Source organism: Phaethon lepturus, unplaced genomic scaffold, assembly GCF_000687285.1.
Source record: "Phaethon lepturus isolate BGI_N335 unplaced genomic scaffold, ASM68728v1 scaffold21326, whole genome shotgun sequence".
NCBI lineage: Eukaryota > Metazoa > Chordata > Aves > Phaethontiformes > Phaethontidae > Phaethon > Phaethon lepturus.
Window position 1 is genome coordinate 58,772 of NW_010547165.1, and position 15,270 is coordinate 74,041.

At 44.2% G+C, this 15,270-nt stretch overlaps 1 protein-coding gene across 1 annotated transcript; it reads right to left on the reverse strand.

Annotated features, from left to right (window-relative positions):
• Window positions 1-1,671: 1,671 nt before the first annotated feature.
• On the reverse strand, window positions 1,672-14,630 carry LPAR4 (lysophosphatidic acid receptor 4). Its single transcript, XM_010289560.1, has 2 exons — window positions 14,381-14,630; window positions 1,672-2,869 (listed from the first exon to the last, which is right to left on the reverse strand). Exon 2 carries the CDS (start codon window positions 2,716-2,718, stop codon window positions 1,672-1,674), a length of 1,047 nt encoding a protein of 348 aa, XP_010287862.1. The 5' UTR covers window positions 2,719-2,869; window positions 14,381-14,630.
• Window positions 14,631-15,270: the final 640 nt, after the last annotated feature.

A 15,270-nucleotide genomic window follows, 5' to 3' on the forward strand; every position in this document is an offset into this window, starting at 1 on the left:
CAGGCGACAGTCACTTTAGGGCTAAAACAGAATGATCTCTGGGGTCTGTCTTAGCCTTGGTAAGCAACTGACTTCTTTATTCAAAGTGAATGTAGTGCTAAATAAATATTCCCTTCAAAGCATGACATTTTTTTGCAGCTGAGTTCTCTTCACACTTTAAAAACCTCTGATTGCTTTAAGTAGTAATCGTATTTGATGTGCAGCGCTCGGTATCTCATGAGGCTTGATCTGAGAGGCTTAAGATAAATAGTTGAGTGGAAAACATCTGTTCAATTAATATTTTGACTGTCGTCTTTTTGGCAACAGAGTCCTGCAAGTAGCTGTGTGCTGTACTGTGGAAAATGTAGATTGCTGATCTAACAAGTCATAAAGTTAAACTGTTTTTCTCATTTATGTGTCTTACACTTAAGAATGAATCGGCCTGTTAAGGTCGGTATAGCTTCAAACATGAAACAACGGCTGGAGAAATGAACCATCTAGTAAAATGCAATGACATACAGATAGTTACGTTTCCATATATTTCTATAATCTATATCTATAAAAGGGAATGCGGGATATATCATAAATTAATTGAAAAACATGGAAGCAGTGCTGTAACTGAGTAAAAAAAGTGCGGCTAACTTGTTTTACTTACTTTTCTTTTGGAGTTACTTTCAGACCCTCTAGTTTAATTAGTTGACTGTACAGCAAAAACTAGTGAGCAATCACAAGATCTTCTGTTAATTGGATGCTCTGACACCAATTATCTGTATTCAGAAGAGCTCTTTAAGGTCAGCACTTGGTGGTTCTTCAGCCCTTCAGCTGCTCACGATTTCCATATAAGAGATTTGGCCATGCAAGAACTCTGGGGTTTCAGGCCCTTTGTTTCAGCTGACTTGACAGTCCAACCCTTACCAGAAAGAGTCACATATAATCTCCTGGGGCATAAAAACCAGGTGCAACACAACAGTAAGGCACTCCTTACTTCTCCCTAGAGGTGGCATTTAAAATAAATTAAAAGACAGCTTAATCTGACAAAAATGAAACTTATTTCAAAACTGCATTATTAAATATTCTTTTCTCTTGTTGTTTTTCTCTATCACCAAGCAACTGTTCTGCCTACTTTCAAAACAATTATTTACACTTCACATGCCTCCATACAATAAATTCCACCTGCCTCCATCTAGTAAAACCAGGATGTAGACTTTTGCAGTGAAATAAGGAAAAGCCAAAAGCTTTTATTATGCCTTTTTAAGCAAACATACATATTGTGTGAACTTTGAGTTAACATATGATGATGCATCTCTAGAAGGCATGAAATATTGGCAGACATCTCTAAGAAAATGAGATTTTCTATTTCCCAACTGGTCCCATGTCAACTGCTGGGGGAAAAAAAAATGCCAAATGTTGGCATCTTCTGATTAAAGAAGCTGTTCTGTTCCCTCCTTAGTTGGCACGTACATTGTCACCCATCCATAATCTCCAAAGGGAGAGCCATTGGGATTTTTATGTTTTATATTTGCCTGTTGCATCTGATGACACCATCCCAGCATAAGGATTTGTCTACCTGTGTAGTTATCCCCCAGCAACTTTTCTTTATTAGCATGTGGCAACCCACATATTCCGAAACAACTATTTCACACGGTGTAAAGCAAAAGTTAATGGGGGATAACTCTGGGTGTAAACATCTTACTAGAAATGCGATTCGGATGTTGGGTCTCCTCCATTCGTAATAGCCTGGTCACTTATTTCATCCTGTGGTGCTGGTAGTGCAGTCTTTGTTAGAGGTGTCTCAGTCTTGAAAAGAGAATCCATTTTTATCTGGGTTTTTATGTTGAAAGACTTCTGGAAGGATTCTGATGTAAAGTAGTAGATGAACGGGTCAAAGCAGCAGTTCATTGTTGCAATACACAATGTGATTGGGTACATTGTCCTCGCAAACCTCTCCAAGGAGCAATTTGCTATTGCTTGGGACCGCACAAGAGCATACAAGAAGAGTATGGAATTGTAGGGCACGAAGCACACGACAAAAATGGCCACGTGTACGATGATCATTTTCAATACTTTCTCTTTGTTTGTCCCAATCTGAGACAAGGTGGCAGGTTTCCGGAGAGTCCTGAGAACTAAAGAGGAGCATGTAAGGTTGAGTAGCAAAGGAATTATGAATCCTACTACTTCAATAAATATAGTGATCTTAGACAGATAGGTTTTCCAGATACGTTTGGAAAAACCTTCGAAACAGGTTGTGCTGGTATTGGAAATGTTGGTTGTGGAGAACAATGAAGCTGAAATTCCACCGCTGAGGACCAGTATCCAAACACCAGCACAGACTATGGCAGAATTTCTCCTGGTCCTAATGGTGCGAGATCGGAATGGATAGACGATAGCAAGGAAACGGTCAACACTAATGCAGGTGAGGAACAGCATGCTCCCGTAGATGTTAGTGAGAAATGCTGTACCAGAAATCTTGCACAGGCTATCTCCAAAAGGCCAATGCCTGTTGAAATTATAAAAAATTTTAAAAGGCAAAGTGAACACAAAAAGCAAATCTGAAACAGCCAGGTTTGTCATGAAAATGGCTGTTTCGCTTCGCATTTTCATCCGAAAGCAGAAAACAAAGAGGGAGGCACAGTTAGTAATCAAACCAAGGATGAAGACCACGCTGTAGACGGCTCCATACAAGTTGTACTTAAAGGAATCATCTGTCAAACAGGTATGATTGTTGCTGTGGTTTCCCATGCCAATGTTGTGATGCGCTTCCAAAGAAATTCAAAGTCTACTTCAGTGACATCCATAAAATAAGGCAGTGGTCTCTTCTCCTCCTGAAGAAACACATTCCAGGAAGGTTGCTTGACACCTTGTTACCACGTCTGTCGTGAATCCTTTCATCCTAAAGGAGAGAGAAATAGAAGCTATCAGTCCTGCAACCTGCTGTCACCTAATGTGACTGTGCAAGAGAACATGTACTTTTTCCTTTCCAAATGAATAAATGTGCAAACAAGACCAGTAATTAGCTTTCAAGGTAATCTTCATAAATTCCACTATTATTGGGATTTTTCAAAGCTGAACACAGCAGTTACTGTACTCAGCCTTTCTTTTCCTTCCCCCATCGCTCCCTTGTCCTCCTATTGGAAGGAGAATGATCGCTAACTCCAACCTTCCCCTTGGAAAGGTTTTTCTTTAAAATTTGAGATGGAATTGGCCCAGTGTGTTTGGAAAGAAATTAAATCATGGACCCACGACGTTGCCCAGGTATAGAATCAAATGGTCTGAAATGTTCACCCAAACTTGTGACAAGAGGAGAAAGAAGTTGAAATTTTTAGTGTTTGCTTTTAACTGTGCAGAAATGGAAGTCCTATGGTTTTTCAACCTTTTTTGATGCAGAAGTATTAAAAAAAACTCCAAACCTTATATTGACAAAGTACTGCTTTGCCTTTTTTCCTACTTGAAAATAGGAGCATACTTACGCATGTTTTTCGAAGTGAAAAACTGAAATGTTGTGTTTCAGAATTTTTCAAAATTACTTCCCAAAAAAGTTATGCTTGCCACTTTTGGAAACTGTTGCTTTTTTTTTTTTTTCCTTAAAAATTTCTGCAAAAATGGTATTACTTTGCAAAGGACTTTTTTTGCAAATGTAACATGCTTTGCAAAAAGGACTCCTCTAAGTTGTACTGACAGCTTCATTTAATTTCCACTCTTTGTCAAGGTTCAGAACCTGAAATTTGAGAAATCTCATAAACTATGCTCTTGTAAGAATTTGTCCTAATTCAGCAAGATTTAGAGAAGTGTAGAGTTGAAGTAAACTTGCTGTTTGTTGGGAAGAAGTGCCTTCTGAACTGTCCTGATGTTCTTATTTCTGTTCTAAGTGTTGTTTGTAAGGCCTGTGAGGGTAGGCCGTTGGAAAGTCTCCCTCACTGGAGTGAGAAGGGTTTGTGTGTTGGAACACAGGCAAGGCAGTCGGTACATCTTGGAAACGCAGAGCAAAGTTGGGTAACTAAGGGAAAGACCTTTGCCTTGTAAAATACAGCAAAGCAAATACGAAACAAAGTTCGTAATCTAAGAAACATCTTAGTAGCTACAACTGTGGAGTAATTTAGAGGGGTTAAACCCTTGTGAAGAGTAGGATCCTTTCCAGAAAGTGATCCTCTGAAATCGTAGTTTCAACAGCAAACATGTAACTGAACAAGCTTGTGTAAAAGGTTGAAATGGCAGCACATAAACAAATAAACTGGGGAAGAAAGCATGGAATTGAGACAATTTGGGATGCAAACTGATAAAAATCAAATGTTTTCCATATGTTTTCCTACTGGAAAAGCTCATGCTGACAATTGTTCTTGCACGCAGGCTCTCAGTGAGTCAGCTGGTAAAATGTCAAGTGTTGAGGAAGATGTAATAGCCACGGCTTTGCCAGATGGAAGGTACAGATTCTGTCCTCACCTGGGAGCACCTGGATAGCTGCAGGCTTTACAAAAACCAGCGCTGTGACCCAGAGAGCAGACAGCACCTCGTCTTTGCACCTTATAGACTAGCTGGGTGTAAAGCAAAATAGAAGGAAGGGAGGATTCCCAGATTTCACTTCCCAGAAAGATGAGTTTCCAATGACTTGAACTTTTTGACATCCAAAAAGATGACTTGGAGCTCTTCGGTCTCTCCTGTCAGGGTGGGTTCATGCTCTCTGCAGGCTGGGGCAGTGTCAGGACCGGGGCAGTGAAGCGGTGCGTTGTGCCACTTTGCTGTTCTGGCTGTGTTTGCTGTGCATGGCTTGGACTACCAGAATTCCCTGTGGTTTTTGTAGGCAGCTCTGGTACACGCTCTTCACCTAATTCAGTAAATTTTTCCTTTGTTTTAGCTGCATTTTGAGTTACATATTTGCAATGATATCCTGCGTTAGCAAATGTCCAAACCAGCAGCAGATATGTCCTTACCTGATTATTGCTGATTGTGTGGCAATGACAGAGGAGACCAAATCCCACCTTGGGCTTTCTCTACAGCACATGTCAGGAGGCACTTCGTTATGCAAACTGTACAGGGCTTTGGGAACAGATGGGCAGAGTAGGGGACCAAAATGTTCCTTGCACCCCTTTGTGCTTTTGCACTTATCTTGGTGGTTTTCCTACTAAATTCATGGCTAAATGAACTTTATTGTCAAATGACCTAAAAAAGATACCAAACGTTTAAACTTATGAAAAGGATAGTAGTAAAATCTCAAAAGTGCACTTTGTTTGAGTACATGGTAATCGAGATAAGAGAAGGTCTCACCTGCAAGTTGCAATGCCTTTAAGCAAGAACTTAGATTCAAAACGCACATGAGCTCCAAGAGGAATAGCTGTGCCTCTTAGCTTAACCCTAAGCCTAGTGCATTAAATTCTTGGCTCGTAACTCCCTTTCGCGAAAGAAAGAGACTGCATGTTATCTCCATCAGGAGCCAGTTCTGTTTATACTGAAATATAACCTCTATAAGTAGACCCTTTTCTTCCACTGTGTGTAAAAACCAGGTGTGCCAGACTCTCCTGGTCCAGGTTTCATGTCTCGGTCCTAACTGGGGACATTTCAGAGGGATTGGGTGTCCTTCGAAACCTTACATAGCCATGTGCCTGGGAGGTCGATGGCAACCCCACTTTCCGATCTGTGCACGCAGTCCAGGTCTTTGGCTGTTCCTCAGAGCACAGCCTGAGGCAGCAGGTTTGAAATGCTTACCTTTACTACTGACTGACGTGGCTGTAGCAGCAGCCTGACCCAGACACTCGTTACTCCGGAGAAAAGATGCTCCATCACTTGTCTCTTTTTCCCTGCTCTGCACCAGCCAGCCACAAGGTCAAATACCGGGTTTTCTGGTGCGTGAGTCTACGGGGCTTGCCTGCCAGCGATTGCCTAGCTAAGTTACGGTCTTCAAAATTTAGTTAAACAACACAGGCCTATCTAACACTGAGGTGTTTAAACAAGCTGACAAGTTGCTTTGAAACTCAGCCATGTACTTTAAATTCTGCAGCCCGACCTACAGATTTAGTTTTCTGAATGTACAATTCACTTTCCTTCCTTTCCAGTAAGGATTAAAGCAGTAGGATGCTCTTCATGTGCACCACGATTGCCTTACTGGGGAAAAAAACCCTAGCTATATATTTTAAAATGCTGAGTTAAGTGAATGTGAAGAAAACCACTTTACTGTTCTGTATTTCAGAAAACTTTAAATTCTGTGTCTAAAACAGGAGGCAGTGTATGAGGGGAGGAATGTACCTAGCTGTTGTCAGAAGCGGTACCATAGCAGAATAGACGGCCTGGTTAATGTGGTAACATCAAGAATATTCTCTCCCGTAGCGGGGTGGTACAAGCAAACCTACAGCAGCTGTCGCTTACTCATGTAACCCTGTTCTCAGAGTTATGAAGTGGGGTTAAGCAGAGCAGCTGACAGGGTTTCCTCCCGTCTGCCTTTTATTGCAGAGATACCCCCCTCTTCCACGTACTGAAAATAAAGGAAAACCTCTACGTGTTACTTCCTATGGTGCACGGGTATCCTGTTTATAATTCTTCTATTTCCTCCTCCTGCCACCCCAAGAAATCTTCACAACAACAGCTTGCAGCCTAATTCAGCTCAACCATGTGTTAGCACAGAAAATTACTGCAGGTAAAAAGCACATTTTAAACCCAGATTCCGTAATTTCATTAACCCCGATCTTTCTGCTTTATACACGACCCGTTCTCCACAAGTCTATCAAATTGAGGACAGGAAAAACAGGGTGAAGTTTGGGCCTGAGGTTTTTGCATCTTTACCTTTTCTTTTTCTCGTTATAAGATGCAAGGTGAATGTAACTTTATCAGTCTGAATATGTAGGACATCCTGTGCGTGTGTTCATTTAAAAAACTAAACACTCCAAAGCCTTTTCTTGTGAGGTCTGATACAGATCAAATGTGAAAACCTTTCAAATCTGAAGGATCTCTTTCTAGATTATCACTCTGTGTACTCAGGTTATCTCTAAGTCTTGAGACACGAAGTTTTTACAGGCACAGAAGCCAAAAAACTTGACAGATCAAAAGGTGGGGATCCTGGGCTTTTGGGGGGGGTTTCTCTGGGTTTTGCCCAGAAATGTCTCTAGGTTATGGCAGCACTTGTTGTGTTTTGATATGGTCTCAGACCCTGACCTTGGGAATAAATAAGTGTTCTCCTTGGGCACAGCATGCGCTTTATGCCTTCTCTCGACAAGAACTACATTCATTAGAGGGTTTTCACCTCCCCGTTACTCACCCAGTTGGTACAATGATTCTGTGATGCGTAGCTCACTCCCACCGCTGAGCCCAGGGCTTTGCAACCACAAACTCTATCATTTCTTCAATTTCTTGGGTTTTATTGCCCTCCTCCATTCCACTTCAATTATGCAGAAGGCTTAAAAAAAGGTTTTGTTGTCATTTGGGGGGTGTTGTTAGGGTTTTTTAAGATTTTTGCATAGATTATAATTTGCCATAAACCTATAGGACTTGGATCCTTCCAGACTAAGGGCTATAGGTGAGATATACTGCAACTGTTTGAGTATGGCCTTAACAGATAAACATGAAACTTTTTCTACTTGAGAAAGTAACCATTTCTTACAATTCTATGGCAGTGCTAATGGGGAATTGTAACACCACCAAGCTACCATTTCTAAAGGCTTACAAACGTTCACTTGAAAACCACAAAACGTGAATTCAAAGAAAGCAAAGCAACAATTGAAAATGCAAGAAAACCGTTTCGCCACAGATTTCCCCGCTGCTTCGCCACTCTTGCAATACCTCGGTGCCCGCAACGGGATCTCCACTTACTAATACCTTCTCTTTTCGATAAAAGTTTCACTAGTTACTTTTGGCTGCAAAGAACTTTGAGAAAGTTAACTGAAAGCAGTTATAAGAGTAAACCTCCAGTTTGGAGGGATCTGGTAGCTGGCTTTTCCCTTTTCGAGGCTGACGGGGCGGTAACTGTGTCGCGCAGGGATGCCGGCTCCGTTTTTCCCCGTGCCAGCAGCGAGGACTTGCGGAAAGCTGTCCCTGCGGCAGCAGGCGCTGCTGGACCCGGCTGCTGTGCTGCAGGGAAGTGGCTGGGGATGGGAAGAGGCTTGGGACGCCAACTTTGGGGTTGGCTTTTAAACTGAGCAGCTTGCTGAGTTGCTGCAAGCTCTCCATCCTCCCCAGAGCTTCACAGTAACCTTCGCCTACGTTTCTTCCCTGGTGCAGTGGGAGCAGGAGAAAGGGTGGGATTAGACAGTGGGAAGCAAAGCAGCTGCCTGTAAACAAAGCACTATTGACTATATGAAGGGATGGAAAGTAGAAATGCTTTAATCTCTTTCATTTACTAATCCAAAGTGTTGTATTTGAAAACAGTAGGAAAGAAGTAGACAGAAGTGTGACTTTGAAGTCCAGCAAAGGTTTCTGTAGCTTCAAAGAGCCATTCTTCCCTGCGCTTTATCAGAGTGAATGCCTAGCCCGTATGCTGGGCAAAAGGGTGACGTTTTCTGATGATTAGCATAAAAGACAGGCAGGAAGGCTCTTATTCATGGCTTTGACACTTATTGTGCAAGGATCTTCAATACCGTCGCTACCTCCATTCCCCGGTATTTGCCGTGAGTGTAATAAGGTCTCCCGCACCTGGTGGGAAGGTGAAATCCCAAGTTATTCCTGATCGTTTCAGTCAATCAGGTTTTACTGTCTGCTTTTCAAATCTTCTTTGATAGAAGAAAAACAAAACACAGGAGTCTGTGGGGGACTTCCCTTCGCTCAGACACCAAGAGTGATCCCGGGGATGCACTGGGATTAGGTGGGAGCATGCCGGCTGCTCCTCTCCTCCCTGCCTGGGATGGCTTTGGCTCTCCAGGAACCTCACGGACCCTCCAAGTTCAACATCTACTTTCTGTTGCCTGGAAGTCAGCAAACGAATTGCGGCAGGACCCCAATTTAATTCTTCTTGAAAATAGAGTGGGGAAGTGGAAACCTGAGCCTATCAGACCTAATCCTAAAGGCGCTCTCCTTTTTTCTTTCTTTTTTCTTTTTTTGTAATTGGTCAGCATTGCCGTTGTCTCCTAACTGTCCTTGGAGACTTACAAAGCATTTCCTGCTCATGGTGACTTCTCTGTGCTGTATCTGTTTTGTATTGAGCTAATTAAAATGTTTCCTTCTGAAGAGAATAGTGAAGTGACTTACCCCATATTCAGACACTGATCCTCAGGGCATGACTCTCTTTTTGTTTTCACTGAGAATGTCTCTCTCCATTTACATCACCCCTTTAACCCTTGACGTGCTTTGGCCTTCCCTATCCACTACCGCTTTCAGAGGGTCTGGTCCACAGCCCAGAAATGGCAGAATTCACCCCAAACTTCTCAGCAAAGTTTGCATCGTTTTACTCTTATAAGAGGGACTCTTTTTCCTTGCAAAGGAACCTCGGTCTGATGATGGAGGACTGTAGAAATGCTGCTCTTTTTGAGCGTCAGGTCTCTCACTAAGGGGAGATCACTTTATAATAGCATTGCTAGATTTAATAGAGATCCCGATAACAGAAGATTTAGATGCAAAGGAAAAACTGATGAAAAGCAGAGTTATGCTCTTTGACCCAATACTGGATGATTTACAGGTTGTTTTCACTAAGGAGTAGAAGCTGGTGATGGAGGTAGCCATGTCTTTGATGTCGCCCTGTTTATTTACAAAGTGTGGTTTAAAAATAAATAAATTAAAAAAAAGAGAGAGTCCTGTTTCCCTGAACCACAGGGGAATCCAACAACAGGACTCGGTTTATTTGCTTACGGTTCCAAAACGCTTTCCAGTCAGCATCCTGCCCAAAAAGCTCCCTTTCTTTGCTTTCTCTGACACAATTTCCAGTGGCTCCTTAGCGACTGCTTGACTTTTGAGCTCCTTGTTGCCTTTCCTCGGCTCCTCACGAGGCGCCTGCAGCCGCATGAAGCTCTCCTTTCACCCGCGCCTCGTTCGGCCGCTCTCACCCAGGGCTGTGGCTCCGGGCTGGTTCCTCTGCAGCCCCTTTGCCTAAGCAGGAGAGCTGAACTTTCACCTCTTTTTATCCAAAAATTAAAACCGTTGGGGTTTTTTTCCCCCCTTTGCATACGTTAGCACCAACAAGTTTCCGTCCAGCCACCAGCACCGTAGCACAAATGCCTATTGCGGCTTTTGCAAGGAGCTGCGGCTGGTTTTCTTGCAGGTGCTGGGGCAGAAGGCAATCTGCACCCTGCTCCAGTGCTCAGCGCCTCGAAGGACCTGTGCCCTGCATCTGTTTACTGGAAGGATTTGATAAATTAGGGCTTTCTTCTCTCAAACGGCTTTATTCTGGGGGGGAATGGGGAAGGTTCAAGAACTCTCTTACGACAGCCGTACTGGGCGGGTAGCATCAGCCTCGCGAGCGCTGGAGGTGCGCGGTCCGCTCCTGGCGCTGCTGGGCTCCCTGTTCTCCTTGGTGCACGTTTCTCAGCCAAGAAATTTTTTGCTGATTTGGAGGCGTGACTGGGCTTTTCATGTCATTTCCCTCCCCTCCCCTCTGGGGAAAAACATTAAGGTCTTGAAAAGTATTCAGTGGTGTATAATTAAAGGATGGGTGAGGAAGCACAGCACACAGCTACTCTGTTTTTCAGCAATAACTATAGAGGGTAAACACGCACTGATGTGTTAAAATAAGAGATGACTTCACAATGCAAAAACATAAAATCTCAGCTACTGAGTGATGATTCTGTAGTGAAGTTTCTTAGAAATTGCATTTCTAATAATGGAAGAAGGGGAATGATGCTTTGGCATTGTATAAGAGATGCTGCTTTTACTGCTAAATATGGTAATTTCTATTTATCATGTAAAAGCAAATGCATGCTGGGGCGGAAGATGGTGCGTTATCTGCAGGTTCAAGGAATTAAAATGGGAATATTATTAGATGAAAATAAGAGCTTCCATTGTGGCTGTCTCTTTACAGGCCTAATAGGTGCTCAAAATGTTATGAGATCCTGTTATGCACGGAGAAAGCACTCTGCTCTGTTCCTAGCATGTGCCTTTGTCTCGGTGCTTAGGGACTGAGGAATGTCCCCCAATTTCACTTGCCAAGATAAAGAGACTTTCCTTTTTCTACAAAAGCAAACCATTACAAATAACTGGGGAACCTTTCCTTGCAGCTAGGGTCAGCTAAGGCTAGTTTGGCTCCGAAGCGGTGTGGATCTTTACCCGCTTTTATGGGACTGAACTGAGAAGATGGGGCGTTAGAGGAAGTCTTGCAGAGCCACTGTCTGTTCTCGTGAATAAAGAGCTCCTCTTCTCAAGGAGAGAATTTGCCTTTGTGAAAGGTGGTGGCTCCCCTTCCCTGAGACTAAATCGGATCCTTATTTATGGAGGAGGAGCAACGTGTGAAGCAGCAGAGTGAGTCTCTGCACGCACGCTTGACCTGGAAAGACCTACCGAGGCTTGATGCGTGCTCCAGGAGTCATCCTCACCCACCCCAGCCCGTGGACGGGATGGCTCACTGACATCTCAGTTGTGATCCCGGAGCACTGTGAGAGCCATCAGGCTGGGACCACCACGTCATCCACGTACATCTGGCCAGCAACACTTGGACATCGGCCAGCAGAGCCCCGACACTCACATATGCTTTAGCCAGAGGTAGCTGCAGCCTGCACAGAGGCACCACAGACATCCGCATAAATACGTACGGCTGCAAGCGGCCACACCAGTGCCAAAGCAGTACCACGATAACCGAGTCCCAAATTGCTTTGCCACGTACTGCTCTCCCCAGGGAGCAACCTCCACTCGCCCTTGTTCCAGCAGTAACATACCCTCCTATGGTGCGCCCTTTCCCCAGGATCTGGCCCCACGTTTGGGTAAAATCACCTTCATTCCGGCTCTTGTGCTCCAGCCGCGAGGTCTCCGGCTGGAGGAGGGCAACCATCTTACAGCTGGGCGTGCGTCCTCCCTCTGGCACAAGCTGCAGCGCTCGGGCACGGTTACCGTTTCGGTCGCTGCATCTCGGGCAGGCGCAGGTTTTCACGGTTTTTGTCTCGTTACAGCACTCGGGATGAAGGCGGACGGGTAGTTGCGTCCGGGCATTAGCTCTGTTTGTCTGTGTAGAGCTGGGCTCCTAACTCCAGAATTTGAAAGACACTGATTTTTATCAACTGACCTAACCCCAGCTAAGCAGGACTCTCTTTGCTGGTCTCAAAGGATTAAAGTGAAATGTCTGCTCAGCCTCCCCCTCCCTTCCTCCCTCCCATGTTTTTCAGGACTTTCTTTTAAAATTCAGAGCCTTTGAACCCCCTAAGGTAGCAAGGTTAGTTTCCTGCTTGTTTTATTTTGGCTATCAGAATGCTAGTAAGGGAAAGAAGATGGAAAAGTGCTACGAGGGGAGAATATCCTTATCACCGACCCGTGAACTTTGCACTTCCCATCCTCTGGGTTTACTGTTCTGTTCATGCAGGGGAGCAATACAAAAACACACAATTGTCTGCCCTCAAACAAAGATTAGGGAGTGTCGTTAAAAAACCTCAAACTTTTCTTGCAAATTCTGTTGCAGTGGGCTTATAGGTTATTAAATCCTATTTCTTCCAAACAGCTGCATCTTTAGATTAAGTATGTTGCTCATCATTCATTTTACTTCTGACACCAGTTTTTCTATCTGCTTAAAGCTGTATTTGAATTTTTCTCGTGGAGTTTTGCCACTGGGCTTAAAAGTAGATTTTAGCTATAAATGAAAGCTAAAGTGATAAATAAAATTTTAAAGTTTTGCAGTATAAAAAATAAAACTTATTTCCTAGCTTTTAATATAGGAAGTAGATCTCACATTACACGCAGCTGAAAGCATGTATCGTTGTAAGCTGAAAGTCTGAGTTTATGCCACATTTATATACAACCCTTTCTTAAGTTTATATTAAAGTGTCTTTACGATACTGACTTCAAGTACAAAAAAAAAAAAAAAAAAAAAAGCCCAAACCAGGGCTATTTTCAACAAACCTGAAAGAAACAACAGCGATAGAAAAGTCCTTAACTTGTCATCCGCAGTGACACAATGACGAGAATTACGATGTGAATTATAATAATTTCCACTGCCACGGTTTGAAGGAGTAGCTCACATAGTAATTACTTTCCAAAAGCTTGGAGATAATCTTTCTCACTTTAAACAGAAACATTTGCCTCTCTCATCCCAACCACAGCATAGCTCAAGTAAGAGGAACGAGATCTGCCTGTATAGAAAAAACATTGCTAATCTCCATTGAAACGTACAGCTCGAGCCCATCCCTGGCTAGTTTTACCCCACAGATTTGTCTGAGCCTTCAGATTTCAGAAAACGCTAAAATCCTTTTTTCAGAGCTGATGTTAAATCTGGATGCTTTTCTGTTAGAGTTAGAAAGTGAGGAAATAGAAACTTACCACGGCAGAGCAGCCGGGGCTGAGATCATGCCTGCGGCTCGGCAGATTTCAGCCCGATTCCTCCCTGACAGCCCCCATTTATCCTTTTTGCGTGCGTGGAACACGAGCCGAGTTAGTCCCCCGCGGAAGACCTGCGTGCTCGACTTTCTAAAAGTTTATCCATTCATCTTTAAAATCTAAAGCGACTGGCAGTGGTCCGCCTGCCTTTGTTTGGAGAGGAAACAAAACTGCTGAAGGCTGCAGCCATCATGTCTTGGGAAAGGGGACACAAGAATGGGCCCAATGTCTGGGCAGGGTCTGTGGGCAGGGGGAACTCTTGGGGGTCTCGCTAGGAAACGCTTTCCATTGGGCAGGGATGTATTATTAGCGCCTGAGCCCGCCCCGCGCCGGGGTCCCTGCGGGGTCCCTCTCGCGGGGCTGTATTCCCTTCCCGAGCGTTGCCCGGTTCAGCGTCGGCGGCTTAAGGACGGCCCGACAATGGGTAACGCGGATTTCCCGAGCAATTAGCTGGCGGGCACAGCCTGCGAGAGCGTGCCCACGCCTCCGCGCCGGGGATGGTAATGAGCAGGGGAAAAGCCGTTTCAATCTCGGATTTTCCTTTGCACGGCTGTAATTGTTTTTCCTTCCAATTAAAAAATACGAGTGGGGAGGAGAGGGGGGGAGCTGGGAATCGGGAAGGAGTTGGGTAAAACTAGGAAGCTGCAAAGCAAAGCTGGCCATAAAAATAAAATATCTTTCGAAGCAGATTTAGAAAGGGGTTGTTTTTTAGGTTGGGGTTTGTGGTGTTTTTTTAAACCTTCTCAAAGCAGCTGACTAGAACAGTCTGGAGTCTTGTCCCCCAGCAGTTTGCTCTGAAAGCCCTGGGTTCCTGCTGGAAAACCTGTTGGCTTTCAAATGTTTAGGGACATAATTAAAAATACTCCAGGGAAGCGCGGCTGCTTTTGCCTGCATCGCTCCCCCTGAGAGCTGCTGCTGCCTTTCAGTAAATCTGCCTTCCAGCAGAGCCACTGGCTAAGAGCTTTTTATTGTTATCTCTTACCTTTAATATCAGCCCTTCAGCTAAGGAAGAGGATCTTCTGGCAGCAGGAGTAATGCAGCGGATGACTTATTTGCCTCAGCCCGTTTCTGCTGTGGAGCAGCCGGTGCCCTTTTATTTCTTTTTCAGCCCTCTCCAGTTCCATAGGTTTGAAATCCTGAGTCTGCTTTTAAAGCCCAGCCTCCCACCTAACGTCTCTCGCTAGCATTGTGTTTGTCTCTCTTTTTCCTCTGCTCTTCTTGGCTGTTCCCACAGGCAGCCAAGGCCAGTAAACAGCTCATTGTGAAGCTGGAACTAATGTTATTCCTTGGGCCGGTGGCTGATGCAGCGGTCTCTGACTCGCTTCTGCAGCACGCCCAGCTGCCACAGGCTTTTATCCAGTCGATGCAAATAACTTCCTGAATATCTCATATAACAGCCTAACTCCAGTCTGCAAAACCTCATCCTCTGAGGGCTGACGGTTTAATAAAACATATGAAAACACGAGCGTGGATTTGAATTGAAAATGGTGAAGGTGCAGATGTTTCCTGCTCCTAATGGGCATTTTCCCTTTTTCAGCTGGTAAAGATGACAGACTACTTGGGTAAATTGTGAAGGGTTGGCCAAAGACGTTGGCCACCACCGTCACTCGTGTACAAAAGCAGGGGTGTGTATGGGGGCTGGCAGAAGGCTCAAGATGCAAAATCTGCCAGTATCACCAGAAAACTCGCCTACAGAAACCAGCTTCGGCCCTTCATGGCTTGTTTTCAGGCTGGCTGCACGGAAATCCTGATCGCTGAGGTATAATGCAACTGCTTTTCACACCCCGGGGCCCATTCTTATGGAGTGTGAGTGCTCTCAGTAAGGACCGATTAAACAACGTGTCTGCATTTGAAATCACCCTTTTTAGGGAA